Source organism: Argentina silus (genome assembly GCF_951799395.1).
Source record: "Argentina silus genome assembly, chromosome: 2".
Lineage (NCBI taxonomy): Eukaryota > Metazoa > Chordata > Actinopteri > Argentiniformes > Argentinidae > Argentina > Argentina silus.
The window spans coordinates 22,475,600-22,494,503 of record NC_139656.1 but is presented as its reverse complement, the minus strand read 5'-3'; the positions used below and the strand labels follow the sequence as shown (position 1 = coordinate 22,494,503).

Here is an 18,904-nt window from a genome sequence, read left to right as displayed (position 1 = left end):
GAAAGAAACCCATTCTCACAAGGAAACAAAGAGAAACCTTATCTTCCTTGAAATGAAGGAAGAATAGGACAGCGGCATCATGAGAGAATGGGAGGGAAAGAGAGAGAGTGAGAGAGAGGGAGAGAGGGAGAGAGGGAGAGAGAGAGAGAGAGAGAGAGAGCAAGGGGAGCAGAAGGAGGGGTAGATGGAGACAAACAAGGGAAGCCGACAAAAAAAAAGATTCGGAGCTTCCCCTGCCCCCTCATCCATCTCTGGGGAACAAGGGAATACGGCTACGGATAAAAGCAAGGGAGAGGGGGACCAAGAGAGAAAGAGGGAAATACTGTTGAATGTACTTGGCGTTACATAAGATGATACAAATATTGCTCTGATCAGAGTGTCTGAGAGACACACGAAGAAGACAGAGGAGGACAAAAGATGAGGGAGAGTGTTTCTGGGTCTGTCTTCAAAATCGTTCCATTCTTTTTTTAGAGGAAGAGAGAAAGCATAAGGGGGAGGTTTGGAGACAGAATAAGCGAAGGAGGAGGGTTGGGGAACGAGCGAAAGAGGGGAATTAATTAACTTAGAGACTTCTAAGGACTGTGGAGATTTTCTTTTCCATCTTAAGAATAAGAATAATACCAAAAATAAGAACAAAAACATCTCAACATCTAGACATTGTTGATTTTCTAAATGTTGCTCTTGAACCCTGCAAGAGAGCACTGAAAAGCATATGCGTGAAGACGTTTGATGGACGCGACTGAGATAGATAGAGAAAAGCAAAGCAGAGAATTCTGACATGGTGTCGACCCAAATTGACAGAGACAGAGTGGGGAGAGGAAGGAGTGGGATATTCAGTGACAGACGCATCTACCACCAGACACAGGTACACTCTGATCAATATTAAGATCAATCAAAATATCTATTATTATCATGACAGATTATTGTGATTATCCAGATTCATCAACCCCCATTTCATTGTCATCCCCCTTTTAGATAGAAGTGAAGAGAGCCGAAGTATTCTTTCATATGCCTGTGATATTTTGATATTATACTCAACAGATAGCAGCACCATTTTTCAAACCATTTCAAAGTATTATTTTCAAAGTGACTATTGGAAATATTGCACTCATAGTTTCTATTGTCATGTCATTGAAGTACTGTATTTAATTGATTGTAAGATAATAATCTTCATTTAGCTTATTTTTTATTATCATAACATATCAATAATAACTGTCATTGTTGGAATATAATTTTTCTGGGCAGATGTACATGAAAAGCAATACCCCTTCTCTTTTATGTAATTATTGAGCTGAATTTAATAATCTTTACATAAATATACTTCCCAAACTGGAAACAGTTATTATTTTACAAGTCTGTTCCATTTATAAACATTGAAATATCACAATATACCAAAAACATTTGTATTTTGAATAATAATTGATACACTACTTAGCCTTTTGCAGATGTTTACCAACACCATTGTTGTTTTTGAACTATGTGCCATTATTAACTATATTATTATTTTAAAGCAACTGAATAATCAAAAGCCATAACACTGCAAACTATCGAATAATCCTAAGCCATACTGTCTTTCACCTCACAATAATCAATACTCTCTTTACATGCACTGCAGTGCTTCATCACCAGGAGGATTCCTATGTCTCTGTGGTCAGTGTGTCAGTGAGGCACTTAGCCGTGTTACTTTGAAACAAGGTGTGTAGATTTCGTGCAAAGTGGTGATTACTGGGGCGGGGGAGGGGACAGACATCAAGTGCACAAAAAAACCCTGCCTGTCAGAATCAGAGGGGAGTGGGACCAGAGGAGAGAGCATTGCTCAGCTGTAGCTGGTTTCCCTGGGCAATCGTGCCTGTCGACCAGTCTACAAAGTCTATGTGACAGAAAAGTGTTGGAGAAAAGCTTTCTACTGCACAGATGAAAGAGGGAAGAAGAACTCAAAAAGAAGGAGAAAGTACAACCTAGATCAGTAGAAATAAAGAGATCATAGCTGCTAGATTGAGGAGTGGAGCAAGGACATTTATTTCACAATACTCTTAAGAGCTTCAGCTTCTCACCTGGACAATACTGGTTCTCAATACGACGTGAGTGGGAGGGAGAGGAAGAACAGAGAATAACCTCCTGAAAAGGAGGGAGATTGAGCAATAGAGAGAGAGAGGAGGGGATAGTCCCTCTCTCTCTCGACCCATCTCGTCATCAGGCTGGCTGGCTCAGCCATGGCATTCACCTTTGCGGCCTTCTGCTACATGCTCACTTTAGTGCTGTGTGCCGCTCTCATCTTCTTCGTCATCTGGCAGGTGAGTTTGTTTGTGTGCAGTGACACTGGACACCAAAACACACAAACATGCAGTACACATACCATTAGTTAGACTGTAAATGAGAAAATAGTCTGCAAATACTGTGGATGAAAAAAAAAAACACAATACAGTAATTGAGTTTCGTTACCAAGCCACTGGGTTTGTGTGAAAGTTGCTCATCTGTGACTCATGACAACCTTTAAGCTATATGTGAGCTTGTGAGTGTGTGTGTGTGTGTGTGTGTGTGTGTGTGTGTGTGTGTGTGTGTGTGTGTGTGTGTGTGTGTGTGTGTGTGTGTGTGTGTGTGTGTTGCTACCATGAGGGCATGTATGACATTAAAAACTATATTAAAGTACTGACAGCAGGTTTACTATAGAAATTAGCTATTGTAATTACACTAACAGTGAATTTGTATATGGATGGGGAAAGAAAGAGAATGAGATAAAGAGGCATGTGCAAACCTCATTGTAAGATCATTGTGTACCAGTACACTGTCTGCAGAATTATGAATGGAATTTGTACAGGCGTCACTGGAGACCTCGGCACAATTAGTATTCTACATGTCTGTACCCACAGACACAGACCATACAAACGGCTGAGCCCATCTCTGTCTGCTCATGCCCTCTTTAATGGACACATTGTGAAACTCAACACAGTATTATCAGATCATTACAAAATACAGGCATGAAATGACTAAAGTATTGACTAATGAATTGAATACGTGGGTGAGACTGCATGTGAGTCAGTCAGTGTGAGTATGTGTCTGTGTGTGTGAGAGAGATGGGAGATGGTGTGTGTATGTGTGTGTGTGTGTGTGTGTGTGTGTGTGTGTGTGTGTGTGTGTGTGTGTGTGTGTGTATGTGTGTATGTGTGTGTGTGTGTGTCAGCAATAAACCATGTTATTGAGAATGCTTATCAAACTATATTTTATTCCACCACCCCTTCCCCCCCATCTGCCTCTATCCATGGTTCGCGCCCCTCATCTCTGTGTGCCTCTTAACCAATAAGATGGCTTGTTCACTTCTATAGTAACCATGGTGCCGGCTAAAGGGCTCATCGGATCACCATGGAAACTGCATCTGTTTACAAGAGAGAGGAGAGTGAGACAGAGAAAAGGGAGTGATATAGATCTATATGGAGGAAAATAGAAAGAGAAAAGCTCAGTTTAGACTAAATGACGGATGTCGAGAAGAAGACTGGTCTCTGAGAAGGAGAGGAGAGGAGAGGAGAGGAGAGGAGAGGAGAGGAGAGGGGAGGAGAGAAGAGGAAAGGAGAAGAAAGGAGAGGAGAGGAGAGGAGAGGAGAGGAGAGGAGAGGAGAGGAGAGGAGAGGAGAGGAGAGGAGAGGAGAAATGTCGCAAAGAGAGAGAGGGACGTTGAGATGATGAGACTAATGGAATACTCAGAGGGATGTATTGAGAAAGAAAGAGAGAGAGAGAGAGAGAGAGAGAGAGAGAGAGAGAGAGTTGTGAGAAAACCAAAAGGATGAATGGATGGGGATAAAAATATAATAATAAAACAAAAACAAAAATATAGGGTTGAAGGCAATGCTATAATCTTTTGGACTGTCACAAACAAATAGAATAACAGTGAGGGTGTGAAAATACTGAGGAGAAGACCATCCATTTGCATTCAATATCCAATCACCAACATCCAGTAAGCACATGACAGAGTTTACTCATTCACTGTATATCTCCTTGTAGATTATCGCATTTGATGAGCTGCGCACAGACTTCAAGAACCCCATCGATCAGAGCAACCCCACCAGAGCGGTAAGGCCTTATGAGAGGGAGTTGAGTTCTGTGAAGTGTGACCCAGTTCTATGTGCCCACCTAAACAGTCACTGCCACTCAGCTGTGAAGAAGACTCTGGGCAAACACACACGTAGACCATAGCGAACATTCAAAGACTTTATTTTGAGAAAATGCAAGGTGCGTGAGCACCAAGTCATTTTTTTAATGCATTGTTTTTGTCAACTGATTGCGCCTTCTCTCATTTTCCAGAGGGAAAGACTTCTAAATATTGAAAGAATCTGTAACCTGCTACGGAAGGTGAGTGTGACACACACACACACACACACACACACACACACACACACACACACACACACACACACACACACACACACACACACTCACCTGGTGATGGCTGAAGAAGGGCACCAGAGAACCTTGAAAACATTTCTTAGCCTGTCTATTTTGAGGACTGGGACTGATTGATATCTTCCCCACCTGCCTTTAACCCACCTTCTCTTTCTCTCTCCCTCTCTCTTTCTCACACACGCAGACACACCATATAATTATCTGGCTTTCTATACTGCTGCCCTCATTCCTTATTTCCTCTGTCAGTGTTAATGGGCAAGCTGTAGAGCCAAAGAGGAGAAATTGATGGAGAGAACATTTGGAGGATTTTATGAAAATTATGACTGATTTCTGCCATTTTCATTCTATATGACATTTGCAGCTTCATTGCCGAATTTTGTCCTCAAGTATGTGTGTGTGTGTGTGTGTGTGTGTGTGTGTGTGTGTGTGTGTGTGTGTGTGTGTGTGACAGGGTTTACATTAGTATGGGTGCACCTTAACATGTTTTATATTTTATTCCCAGTTGGTGGTACCAGAGTACTCCATCCATGGGCTGTTCTGTTTGATGTTCATGTGTGCTGGAGAGTGGGTCACACTGGGCCTGAACATCCCCCTGCTCTTCTATCATCTCTGGAGGTACGCAACACTACAGCGCTCAACCCACTCATACAGTAACAACCTACTGTTGCTGCTCAGTTGCACCTATTGTAAGAATGCTCCCACTCTGTACCCTCTCAGGTATTTTCATCGGCCAGCAGATGGTTCAGAGGTTATGTATGACCCTGTTAGTGTGATGAATGCAGACATCCTCAACTACTGCCAAAAAGAGTCCTGGTGTAAACTGGGCTTCTACCTGCTCTCTTTCTTCTATTACCTGTACAGGTGAATTCAAATCAGATCCTAATTTGGTCAATAACTGTTTGACCTAAAAACAAGGTAGGCTGGACAGCATCAAATCTATCCTAACATGATTGTCTCTCCTCTCTCTCCTGTCTCCGTCCTGGAAGTATGGTCTACGCCTTGGTCAGCTTCTAAAGAGAGGATATAAGATCAAGAGAGGAGGAAAAGACCATTGAGAGACAGAGAAGGAGAAAGAGGAAGAAAGACCAACAACGAGTGAAGACACTCCCACCTCTTTCTCACCATCCATTATACCACCATAGGCCATATTTTACCCTCCTCAAATCATTGGATGAAAGAATGAACATCGGAAGACATTCTAAGAAAAAGAGGAAGCGTAAACAAACTTTGTTGAGCCAGCTCAGACACTGCCGTTCATATAGAGGATGGAAAGCAGACCAAGTACTGTAATGACGCAAGAGAAAGAGAAAGAGAAAGAGAAAGACAAAGACAAAGTCAAAGAGAAAGAGCTGCCAAGCTGCCAAGATCTGACCCCAACATTTCTCAAGGGCTGCAGGGTATTGTCTGCTGCTCTTTGTGACACAGCACTCGACTGTGAATCTCAAATGTTTTGTGTTGCCTGAGTCCTTGTGTAGATGTTGCAGACTCATCTGTCAATATCCTTTTAATTCTAATAACATGTATAATTTTAGAAAAGAAAATACAAAATGCACAACACTTAAGTACTTAGTTCTTCTACTATTTGGTATTTCAATAATTCAGTTGTTGTGGTAGGTTATAGAAATCCAGAGGATATGAATAGCTGGTTGTATTCAAGCAGATAAATCTCCTAATGCTACTATTTTAAACCAGAGTCATATTATTTGTGTTATTCACACATATAAACCATGCACAGTTTATGAACATGTCCACATGATCAGGCAAGCCCACATTACAGTATGTACATGAACCAATGGAACAAGCCTGGTGGGGAGATAACAAACCGTAACACTGTTTTGATTAGAATGCGATGGCCATAAGCTTCTGCGAAGGATCATGGACACCCTTGAGCAGTGATTGAGTCTAGGGTCCATCACAGCGCTATCTCCCAGACCCCAGTGCCTGCCCAGGGGGAAACATGCCAGTTACTCTGTTAAGAAATTATTCAGGAATTATGGGTGCCAAAATATCTTGCTGTTGTGATGCTTGAGCATTAAGAATTTGTCCGTCCAAGGTAGGAAGGAATGATTTCATCTAAAATTATTTCCAAAGGGCATGATGCTCAGTGATACATTATAAAACCCACTCAAGAAAAGCAATCTAAAATCACATAAATGGCAAAGGGACGTCATTAATAGGCAGGATCGGGGTCTAGGAAAGATTACTGTAAATGGGATTTCATTTATTTACAATAATAGTAATAATAGTGAGTGTGATACTAGTAGCAGACCAGACAATGAGTGATGATGATGATGATGATGATGATGATGATAATGATGATGATAATGATGAAGACTATGCCAAGCAAAGTAAACTTCGTATGTCAATATGTTTTACATACTACTATGGTAGGACTGACACAACTGTGCTTCACTCATAAGTGTTACAATGAATGCTGGCAGCCTTGAGTGGTTCATGGCAAAGCCTTGCTTAACTGGTGCTGCCCTTATCATCATGTGTTCATTAGTCTGCTTTATGTGTAGATTGATGATGGTTTGACAGTGTGATTTTAATATCATTAGAGAAATGAGTAATACTGGACCTTGACAAGATTCAGATGTGAAACTGTATGATAACTTGTTTGGTTATAACAAGTATGGTATGGTTTATGTTGGCCTCTGAACAGACAATGTGTCAATATTGTTTATCTAGATACCTTTGCCAAGACACATCTGTGCTGTGTACCATGACATTTCCCTCCGACAAAACAGGACCATAAGCCCTCAACGCCTCCCAACAATGTGAGTTTATCACGGACAATCGCTAAAGCACAAAAACAGGGGTGGCAGGGGGAACGGAGGGGAAATACAGCTAGGTTGACCATCAATGAATGTCATAATGCAGTTCATCAATACATTGAAGAACATTCTATATCAAGGATAACTATTTGTAACTGTCTTTTATACATCTATCATCACTGTATGCTAAAGTATATTTGTTGGTGCGCTAGTTTGTATTCATTAGAATACAATAATATGATATACAGAACTCAAACAGCAATTCTATTCTAATAAAATAGCAATGTGTTAAAAGATTGTGTGGTGGAATAAGCTTATGTCTCAATCTGTATTTTTCACTTTGTGTGCACTGGTACACATTTCAGAAAAAGAGGATCATAATGCATGACTGAACAGACAAAGCTGCCTCAATAGCTGAGTAACAGGTGTTGAGTATGCTTTGGATAGGTAACAAGTACAGGAGTGTACATCTAGAAAGGAACATAGGAAGAGAGTGAGGGAGAATTGATTGAGTAAGTGTGAAATGATAATCAGAAAAAGAGAGTTGGGGAGGGGGGTGCAGAGTGGTAGGTGGTAGAGGTGGTGGGGAGAGAGCGAGAAGTAGAGATGACAACCTGACTGCATCTCATTTTCCAGTGTCACCATGGAAACCAAATTGTGTTAGATTCTTATTGACTCACTCTATTGCTCTCCCTCAAAACTCAAAATCTAATTCGAATCCAAAATAGGTTTTACATGCATGACAGCACTGCTAAGCGGTGTGCCAAAGCTTTGAGATGAAATTCGGCGTATGGAAATAGAATGGAACACTGTCATGTCAGGTAGACAAAGACATGATAATACAGCAAGATAGTCTGTCTTATTCAACAAACCATCTGTCCTTCGTCACATATGAATAGGCCAATATACACATTCATGCAATGCCATACATGGAAATGCATAGGCAATCGAGCATGCGCACAACCCCTCTCTCTTTCTCTCTCTTTCTCCTCCCTCTCTCTCTCTCTCTGATACTTTACAGTCCAGACCATATCTTTCATTTATTCGAGGGCTCTTCCTTTTTTGGCCCCCTCCGTAATAATAATTTTCTCAACTCTGTCCCCACTCTCTCCCTCCTCTCTGCCTCCGGAGATATGTTACCATGGAAACTGGTTACAATTGATAAGTTTGAAACATAACTACACGATTGGCATATGCACTGGCACACACATTCTCTCCCTTGCTCTCACACACAAGGACAGACCTTGCACATTCATTAACACAAATGCTTGTTTATTCAGTACAACATACATTTATTGACATATGTATTCGGTAATGGCTGTACACCAAGACGCAGAAACAAACTCAGACAGACACTGCATAAAAAGAAGTGAGGTCCTGAACTCATTAACTGGACACACAATCCAAATTTGAAGTACTGCTGAATGAAATAATGTAGTAATCATAAAGTAATTTGTTGCATGTAACGCCTAGCGACTTACTCTGTGGTAAAATTGGCAAAGATGTTGATCATGACTTTACACAATTTCTTGAATTTGTGAGGTGACCATATCTACTATATTTGGAAGTCATTTCCACAAGGTAAGTAAGAGTCAGAGAGCAGTGAGGGGCATGTGGGAAGATATGAATTATACATTAGTGTAGATTTCAGATAATTATACCTGCCCAGAAATACGAAAATACCATTACTGGTAGACTAGGGGAGATGGGAGAATGGATAGAGTCCTAGTAAAGGGTGATGAATGAGGTTAGAAAGAAAGAGGGGAAGATAGCTGGGTGAAAGACAGAGGGACTAGAAGATAGGATTATCACCAAATGGGCATCACAAATGCATGGACTACAATGATAAATGGGGCAGTCAATACTGACCAATCAGGCTGGATTAGTCTGTCATGATGTGACAGTCTCATTTAAATATGTAATCTATAAGCATGAATTATCTGAGATAAATGGACTAAATTGGCGGAAGCAAGACCCTGAAAACTTAATATGTGTGTCATGTATGTTCCCAGTCAATATTTCTGGAGATAAGCCTGTTTCCCTGAATAAGAAAGCCTATGCATAACATCTGCATATTATCTCTCTTGGTAGGGGAAAGGCTATGGCTAACTCACAAATAGATTTCTCAATCTGCAGCCAGATCTGCAACATGTAACTAAAGAGGAGAGACTTCTTCACTGTGGCTTATTCTCGAAACACTACAAGGGTAAAGGCAGATACACACACTTGTGTACACAAACATACACACACAACGGCACACAGGGAACGTGCAGAGTACGCCCCCCCCCCCCTCTCTCTCTCACACACACACGTGCATGCACACACATGCGCGAGCATGCACACACGCACACACACATTTGAACACAAAATACATTCTAAAGAGATGACAGATCAATGACAACACAGGTTGTATCACCTGCAGATCATGACCAACACAACAAACATAATTGAGGGTAACAATAGACATCTTCCTTATCTCTTAGCCTCATCTCTTTGCTGCTGTGTCATGCTGTGAAGTATAACACAGAAACGTCTAACGAATGGGCACTACATGTTGGTGAGAACATTGCTATAGATACTGATTTTGAGCAGAATGCACAAACATATTCATCACTATTGCAAAATACTGAAAGACTAACAATAATAAGACACAATTAAACATGCAAACAGAGTGATACAGGATTTAAGCCACGAGCAAACAAAGAACGTACACATGGATGTTCACTCTGATGCACAGTGCACCTTCGGGAAACACGGGTGTCATGGCAACGGCAACGGGCATCTGCAAGCGTTACTGTTGCAATCAGAGAGGAAAGGGATGGAGGATGTGATGGGGGGGGGGGGGGGGGGGTGTAGAAGTGTCATTATTGACTGAGCTATCAAGGAGGGAGGGAGTGAGAGAAAGAGAGAAAGTGAGGGAGGGGGACATTTGAAAGAATATGTGTATCTGGAAGAACATCCTGTACATATAATTGTTATGAGTCTGTTATGAGTCTACGAATTTAATGTCTACGGGTAAGAGACACTTAGGAAATGAAAGAATGCGCTGACTGAGTTCTCTGTTTGGAAATCAATGTCCCTGAACAACATAAACAATATCACACATACTTGACACAAACAATAAAGAAACACATGAGGCATGTAAGATACCATACATTATTGTTAAGTTGAGTTTATGATGTAAGACAAAATAGGTGTATTGCCCTTACTCTTTCAAAAAGAGATGTCTGGGTCTGGTTTCCCCACAATGTCATCCACTCTTGCAGTGTTAAGTGTCGTTTTTATGCATTCCATTAGGCCTATATATTACATTAGCTGGCACTGACAGTGGAGTTTTGTACCCTACCTGACACTGATGAATGCACATTATCACCACTTACCAACACTCAATACACCCACACACTGACACTCTCTCTCTCTCTCACACACACACACACACACACACACGAACAGGTGATTTTCGAGAGCGACCAGTATAAGGAGCTGACTGACACCTGCTGGAATTTACTGGAAACTGCACAATTATGTTCCCATTGATAGGGTTATTCCTACTAATTATTGTTAAAATAATTAATTCAATAAGTCGCCTTTATTACATTACAAGTGCAGATTTTCTAAATTCAAGTAATATCTAATAACCTTCATTAACCATTCAATAAATTCAGTGACATTTGGCAGAAATGATAGAGTGTAAGTGCTGTAGTAGGTTTTATGAAAGGACCGCTGATAATAGTCAATCAAAGATTGATGTGATGATTTAATAAATATAGAAAACTATTTTTTGACCTAGCTCGTCTAAAGAAGGTGTATCGTGCGATGACGGGTATCCCAGAATGCACTGCACAGACTGTCAGCGGACATTGTTGCAACGGATTGAATTGACTATCCAGAAAGAACACAAACAGCACGTTGATAAATCAAAAAAAAAAAAGAACGAAGAGGACGAACTAGCGTGATGAGCGGTATTCGCAGCATCCTGGTCTCTTTTGCGGTTGTTGGGGTGATGGGCATTGGATATACATTGTGGGCAGTGATTGCTCCTGGAGAGGAAAGAAAAAGGGAAATGCTCAAGGTACCTGCTAGTTATCAAATACTCTAGGCACTTGACTTATAGTTTTACACAATACTTGACTTCCTAAACCTTGCAAATGACTACCTGACTAACTGCTCCAAGTTACACTTTTAGAATCATTCAATGTTTTGTATTACTTATGAACTGGTACAGGGCTGTTTTGGCACGGGGGTAATGAACACAAGTCCTCAAGGGCCACAGTGTCAGAATATATTTCCTATTCATGAAGGGGGGTCCTCAGTATACTGTGGGGTATACTATAGAATGTGAACCAGTAGGAGGAACGAGCGTTTGAATAGCTCTGCTGATCAATATTGTCTTGATGTCTTCCATGAAAGCTATATTCTTGCAGTGCATGTCTGTGTGACAATCATGTAGCATCAATTACCTGCTCTTTTTTACATTTCGGCCATCAGAATCTGCCTGAGGCCAACCCAATGAGAATGGAGGAGACGAGGAGGAGAAATATCCTCATGATGCAGGTGCTTAAAGATGCCGCAGAAACCAATGAAAACATTGCCAGAAGAGCGAGATAGAGAGGAATGCTCAACCATGCTGTTTTCACATGTGTTTCTATTGAGAGCCATGCTGAAGGAAAGACACAGACATTATGAAGATAACAGTAGACTGGCATCAGTGGCTGAGGCAAGCATCATCTCAAGCTTCACCTCCAGTTAAAAAACAGACATGTCCTCTTGTGAAGTTTGCACATGCTTTGGATATGAATGTTAAGTGCTATGTTTAGCACAAGTGCTATGTTTGAACAAGAGGAAATTGCGTTCGATGTAAAATAAAAAAAAATCTGTTCAGAACGTGAGCAAATATAGTCATATAAGTCTATGTATTACCTTAAGAAAATGATATTGCTGGGTACAACTAGTCAGGACTTTTTCCTGGTCAGAACAGTGACACATTAACCTTTTGCAGCAATAATGTTTAGTGGGAATACCCAGGACAACTCTCAATTGCTACAGTCTGTGATGAATACGTCAAGGACACACCAAACTTACTTACATGTAACCAAACTATGATGTGTTCTAATGAGCTGCTGCAGTTACCCAAGCTGCAAGAATACATCTACTCTGGTCTAGAAGTGCATCATGGCTCACCATGAATAAAGAATCTTGTATGACTGTCATAACACTGCATGGTTAACTTAATAAAAATGCAAAACAACTGTCTATTTCGTATAGCTTAAGCATCTTCATTGTGTGATGGTTAGCTCTGCCTGGCAGCAACATTAGATGGATACTAGTGTGATAATTATACAGACCCAGCCAGCGGCATGGAAGAAAATACGAGGAATGGGCAGGCTCAGAGGAGGTAGTAAAATTGGGGACCTCCTTATTAGTTGCACTCATTTCCGGCGTATGAGAATGTTGGGTAAATTATGTAATTGTGATCCGTGGGACTCTGTTAAAGTTTAGATTTAATTCGGTCAATGTAATGGTTAAGGTTAGTCAAGGGTTATGATTAGGTAAAGGTTAGAGTTTAGGTTTCCGGTAAGAGTCGTTCGTTCCAAGTATCCCATCTAACATCTACCAGAAGGTTGCACACGGCAACAACTAGTAACGTGGACAATGTCAAGACCCGAACCAGTGCCCGCGACGTCAACCTCCGTATTATCTGATGCCGGTTCGAAAAAACTGTTTGGGGACTGCTGGAGTTGTCGGATACTCTCGGGTGGTGGTTTGCTGTTGTCTGCGGGATATGTGTACCATGGCGTTCGGAAAGTGATGGCCAAGGGCGGAATTACCACCGTGGGAAATGTCGCTCAGATCGCCTTTTCCTTAAGTGAGCTGCAAGTGCTTTTCTCTACCTGTTGGGACCTTAAACCCTGTATTATCTTTATCTTATCTCAGTCAAGTTGCAGGACAGTGCTTTAACCAAACTTCAACCCTTTTCAGGTTTGGCTGCTTGGGGAATCGTGATCTTAGCGGATCCTGTGGGAAAATCGCATAGGAAGACGTGAAGAAGCCAGTCGAACGAAATTATTCCAATTGAATATCATCCTCATATGTTCTGTTCTCTATGCTTCATCCCTCTGATGTGTAATGTTTTCATGGGGTGCTCCTGACATACTGATACTGAGAGCACAACAAAGACATTTCTCAAATCATATATAACCTATGTGACTTGTAAATGTGGTTCTTTACATGAAATAAATTAAGACCATTCAGTCATACTTTCCTTTTCTTATGTGCCATGACATCCGAATTATACAGCCAACAATCACTGATAAATGAGGGTAACAACAGGAAGAGAGGTGGGAAAGCATTTATCAAGGGATTATAATCCTGATAATCTACCATTGAAGACCTCGATCTCCCCATTTTAGTTTAGAATTGTTACAGCAGCTCACTAATTAATCAAAAAATACCCTTGAACAGAAAAAAAACACTTTTCCTGCAGGTTTATTGTATCCTAGTTCACCAGCCATGCGACAGTGCGTGGCGGGGGGATCATTGAGCACGTGTGTATAGCTCACAACACTTATATTAGCTGTAGTTTCAGTCGAGAGCAAATAAAAGACGAGAAGACGTCGCTGATCTATGATTTTGATTAACAACAGAGTGTTACTTTGTCACATGAAACGCACAATTCCATAATTCCTATGAAAAAACAAACAAGGAATCAAATATGACCTTTTATCACATGACGTCGCACAACCTTGGCGTAATTTCCTCCCTGTGTATCGTCGTAGGGAAAAACATGTCGCTCTCCTTCACACACCGGGCTACAATGTTAGGTAGAGGATTTAGAGCTAGTTCCAAGCTGTACAACCAGATCACAAGGACACCTAGCAACACCGTCCAATTACGAGTAAGTTCACTCATGAATACCAACAAATCTTCGATTATATATTGCTGATATGGACTAATGGCAAAAATAATGTTCAAAGTGGACTACTTAGCTTGTTAGCACGCCATAGATGCTTGATGCTGTACTGTGCTCAAGCAGAAAGGGACATTGCTAATGTAATGTGAGTGGATGCTTGGTTAGATTAAAGAAACCCAATGTCTTATTGCTTGATCTAACCTTTATTTAACCAGGAAAACCTTTGAGATAAATGATCTATATTCCCAGTAGTGAGACCTGGCCAATATTACAGTAAAATGCAGTCATATTGCAGACCGACAACATGCGCTGTGTATTGTGCTATGCTAATCAATCAATGCTTTACAAATTCACATGATTGGTTGATTACTTTGCTAACCGATGTAAGAATGTACCTTTCTCCCTGTCTCTTTCCCTTCATAAACAGTCAGTGTCTAGCTCAGCTGGAGAGGAACATGTTGGCTTTTTGGAATCTACAGAGGAATACAGATTTGTTGAACGATTAATTCCACCAACACGAGTGCCCACTCCCCCTAAACATGATGGTTCTGCCCCATCTGGCTGGACACCTCCATCAGGTGCAAATTAGATAGATGATAGCAATAATTGTTTTAATCAACTTTTGCTCTAAAACTGGTTGGTTTAAGATCATTGAATAGTTCTACCTGTTAGTGAACTTTTCTCTAGTATGCTACTAATTGTACATGATTAAAGTAACAGTAGTTTTATGATCTGAGACTACTATCCCATTCAGATGACGTTGGTGTACTCAGTTGACACACTCCAAGTACTGCATCTGAACCTGTTCGCTAATTTCATTTTTCTTCATCTTTTCTTTACCCTACTCTACTATTTACAGAGGTGACACCTTCATTTCCATATATGATTCGCCGCTCTCGCATGCACAATGTTCCTGTCTATACTGACGTGACCCATGGCAGCCGCAAGACAACCCTTTTACGCAAGGTAGAAGGGGACATCTGGGTGAGTGTGCAGAATTGACAACAAATCAGCATAATGTAACAGGATACCAGAAATAGAGTTCAGTATTTATCAAGCTGTTTTACTTAGGTAGATCTTATCGCAAATGTGCAATTGATTTCCCTCAATTAATGCTTCTACTTCCATGCATTGCCAGGCTCTGGAAAAGGATGTGAAGGAATATCTGAAAAAGCTCACAGGCAAAGACTTGCCAACACAGGTGAATGAGGTGACCATGACACTTCGAGTTAAAGGTCACTTTGATCAGGAACTGAAGGAGTGGCTGGTGAAAAATGGATTCTGACAGAACAGCTGACGAGGCGAAACTGTCAAAGATGCATATGTGGACCAACTCACATGTTGGATAAAATAAATTTTATTTGCTTGTATATTATGTACACAATACTTAACTGACCAGGGTTCTTGAAATATGAAATCAAGAATTATTTACATCTGTTGTCTTTGATTCATGTGTTCATTGTAATAAAATAATAAAACAAATATGCCATCTTTTGTAATTTTGTCAATACATTTTTCATTACAAATACCCTCACACATGGGTGTATTGAATTTCAGAGGTATAAAAAGTCAGAGGCTATTTTTAATGTATTGTCTTTTTAATTGTTGTTTCAGCCAAAATACAGCAACATCTTTAAAGGTACATTTTAATCATTTACATATTTCTCATTGCTGTTCATGGCTTTTGATTCATTTGAATGATGAGGAATGGAATGATTCTTTGCCACTCTGACAGGCCAGTGTCTTTTTTGTGATGCTTCCAATCCCAGTGCAGGATTTATGAGTCCTCTACATACATACAAGGAATATATGACATTTCTTGTTTGTCATATGTTGCCAGTGCCCATAATGCAAACATATAATGGCTCTGGAGGTTTTGGTAGAGAAGTTTGAAAAATAGCTTGAATTATTTTTAATTTTGTTTAATTTTACGACAGATATTACGCCTTTACGATCGTTATACGACTGTCAGGCGTCATCAAGAAGCGACAAGCGCCAATCTAACCGTAAACAATATACGGCACTTAAAAGTTGTGTGAACGTTTGGACGAATTTATTCCGTGTTTGAAATAAGGTATACACAAACCTTTATCGATTTATCACACTAACTCAACTTTAAATACTGAGGGGTTTGCAGCTGTCTGGCGACACATTCAAGGTAACGTTATGAACGTTGGTGAAATAGCTTTTGCTATTATTCAAAACCCTAACTTCCAACGCAGTGAACTTGTCAGTTGTTGAATCAGCTATTATTAGTGATTTTTTAGTTTTTTTTCTCTCCAAAAAATAGATTTACTTCTTGTCTGATTATGATTAAAATGAGTATGACTCCTGAATACATTCATGAGAGTAGAACAGGTGTTGTACCTCATCATAACCAAAGAGCAATATGGATTGTATTGTGTTATTACTGTATTATTTATGTTTTCGTGAATATAGGAGATTTTGTAAACAAAGAATGTTGAGCTTGAAATTCTTTCTCTTATGGAATTTAAGTCCTTGAGCACAACACATACAGGTTATATTAACAGACATCTAGTGCTATCTGCATTGTTTACATTTTGTTTGTGACCCTGCATGCAGAACTCACTGAACTCACTCAGCTGCTTAAATAAATAATCAATAAGAAAAATAAATTCTCTCTTTCTTTCTCCATGTAAAAGTGTTTGAGACGTCGCACTCAATCACACCCGCGTGAACTGAGACGTGGCAGAACCGGGGACTAAAATCAACACATCATGAATCCTGTACTTAAGCAGAGACTCCCTTCATGTGTGAGGAAGTTGCTAACAGACATTCGACCAAGAGATGAGTACCACTGCAGTGAATGGGCTGACACAGAGCCTGAGACTGTCATTAGAGATGGGATTGAGCTTCCTGTCAGAGGAACTACCAATCAAAGTGAATTTCTGACACCAGCTGTGGGGAGAGAGGAGGGAAGTGCTGCTGATAATGCAGGTGCCACAGCACAGAGTTCAGTGTGCGGGCTGTGCTTATCTAAACCCTCTTGTTATACCTGTCCACGATGTAATATTCCTTACTGTGGCTTGGAATGCTACCGGAGTCCAAATCATTCAGTGTGTTCAGAGGAGTTCTATAAGGAGTCTGTGTTTCAGGAGCTGAGAGACATGGGGGACACAGAGAGTGAGGGGAGGAAGAAGATGCAGGATATTTTGCTAAGACTAAGAGGCATGGCAGATCAGGCAGAGGGAGGGATGGAAAGTGTTTTAAAGACAATGGAGGAAGAGGAGGCTGGTGGCAGTGAGGAGACCAAGGAAAGAGCCGAGGTTGTCGATTTACTTTCTACGTTAGCCAAGATTCAGTCTTCTGGGGAGGGAAGTGCGGAGGAGATTGAAGAAATTCTAACCAAACTGAAAGAGATTGGAGAAGAAGGGGAGGAGGTTGAAGACATGGACAACGGGGTTAATCACAGGGATGAGCTGGACTTGGCTGACAGGCTCTCAGGGCTTGATATCAATACTCTCTCCGAGGAAGCACTGTGGGATCTTTTAAGCAGCCAAGAGAAAGAGAAGTTTAATAGTCTGGTCAAGGGTGGGGCTGTAGGAGCATTGGTCCCCATGTGGAGACCCTGGTGGGAGAGACATGAGGAGGGGGAAAAAGCACTGATGGAGGAGGTGGAGGTAAGCAAGCTGGAGGGAGAAGATGCAGCAGGACATGGAGGATGCAGGACTAGAGAGGCATGTTCATCTAGCTGTGAAAAAAAAGGTTCTGAAAGTCAAATTGTCATTGTTGGCGAGAACAAAGTCAAGGATTCAGGGGAGGCATTTGAACATGGCGTAAAATCTGTAACAGAGCATGGTCAGAGAAAGCGTAACGGTAAACAAAGAAAGGAGGTCAAGGGACTTAAATCAACCGCCAATGTGCCTCCAGTCGACATTAAAATCCCACCCCTGAGCTCCTTGACCTCTAATCCATCTCCACTTGTGGGCTATAGCTTGGTCAACGCTCTGTTTGGCTATACCTTCTCGCTGCGCCTGTTCAATGGGGACATTGAGCCAGACCTAACTCAAGAGTTTTGTCAGATGGTCTTAGCTATAGCTGAGGCCCTGAGCTCAGGCAGAGTGTTCAGCTCACTTCAGGAGGCCCTTGAGGGTGGGATGTCAGCCATTTTGGCTGGGGGTTACTTTGACCAAGAGGACCCCAGTGCCCCAGCCAGGGCTGTCGAGGCAGTGGCTCATGTTATGACTGGGAGAAGTAAGCAGGATTCTCTCAGATACTGCCTGTCTGCATTGAGTCAACTCCGTGCAGCTCTATCCAAGGCCAGGGCATCCCTACCCAAAGGAGGAGATGGAGGAGACATGAGACGGAAGTATTTCCTGGCAGGGAAGAAGTGTGAGTTTTTTCAAGCTTGGGTGTCTGACAATGTCCAACAAGTGAGAAGACTTGCTGCTGGGTTGTGGAGAGAGCATCAAAAGAGGAAGGATGAAAGGAATTCTCTGGAGGAAGAGAAGAGAGGAGTTGAAGGAAGATGGAAGAAAGAAAAAGGGAGAGGGAAGGGTGTGTTGATTGAAGAAATAGAAATAGATTGAGGATGATTTTATTTTATTGTCAAACGATTGAGATGGGGTTTTGTATGTATTCACGTTACAAGAAAAGTGTTTCAACTACCACGATTTTCCTTTCATTTCTAAAATATTAAAGAAATATGTTTGTCAGACCCCAAATTGAGTCCAATATGGTTTATTATTGAATCAGATCAGGGCTACATTATCTATTCATTTGGAGCTAGGTAGAGTTCCATCCTCACAAAGTCAGTGAGGGATCCTGAAGATGGATACCTGTACAAACAGAGATGCTCAAG

At 41.1% G+C, this 18,904-nt stretch overlaps 4 protein-coding genes across 4 annotated transcripts; all 4 read left to right on the top strand.

Moving 5' to 3' along the window:
- Positions 1-2,213: 2,213 nt before the first annotated feature.
- On the top strand, positions 2,214-5,409 carry cnih2 (cornichon family AMPA receptor auxiliary protein 2; the record flags this gene model as incomplete). Its single annotated transcript, XM_083687238.1, has 6 exons — positions 2,214-2,294; positions 3,997-4,065; positions 4,297-4,344; positions 4,898-5,010; positions 5,113-5,256; positions 5,382-5,409. The coding sequence occupies 6 exons, from the start codon at positions 2,214-2,216 to the stop codon at positions 5,407-5,409; spliced, it is 483 nt and encodes a 160-aa protein (XP_083543364.1).
- Positions 5,410-11,022: 5,613 nt separating this feature from the next.
- Positions 11,023-12,425, top strand: uqcc3 (ubiquinol-cytochrome c reductase complex assembly factor 3). The gene is made up of 2 exons (XM_083689971.1): positions 11,023-11,244; positions 11,661-12,425. Exons 1-2 carry the CDS (start codon positions 11,128-11,130, stop codon positions 11,778-11,780), a joined length of 237 nt encoding a protein of 78 aa, XP_083546097.1. The 5' UTR covers positions 11,023-11,127; the 3' UTR covers positions 11,781-12,425.
- Positions 12,426-13,947: 1,522 nt separating this feature from the next.
- Positions 13,948-15,555, top strand: mrpl49 (mitochondrial ribosomal protein L49). Its single transcript, XM_083664877.1, has 4 exons — positions 13,948-14,067; positions 14,510-14,660; positions 14,942-15,066; positions 15,221-15,555. The coding sequence occupies exons 1-4, from the start codon at positions 13,957-13,959 to the stop codon at positions 15,365-15,367; spliced, it is 534 nt and encodes a 177-aa protein (XP_083521003.1). The 5' UTR covers positions 13,948-13,956; the 3' UTR covers positions 15,368-15,555.
- Positions 15,556-16,119: 564 nt separating this feature from the next.
- On the top strand, positions 16,120-18,637 carry znhit2 (zinc finger, HIT-type containing 2). The gene is made up of 2 exons (XM_083665015.1): positions 16,120-16,240; positions 16,746-18,637. The coding sequence occupies exon 2, from the start codon at positions 16,821-16,823 to the stop codon at positions 18,630-18,632; it is 1,812 nt and encodes a 603-aa protein (XP_083521141.1). The 5' UTR covers positions 16,120-16,240; positions 16,746-16,820; the 3' UTR covers positions 18,633-18,637.
- Positions 18,638-18,904: the final 267 nt, after the last annotated feature.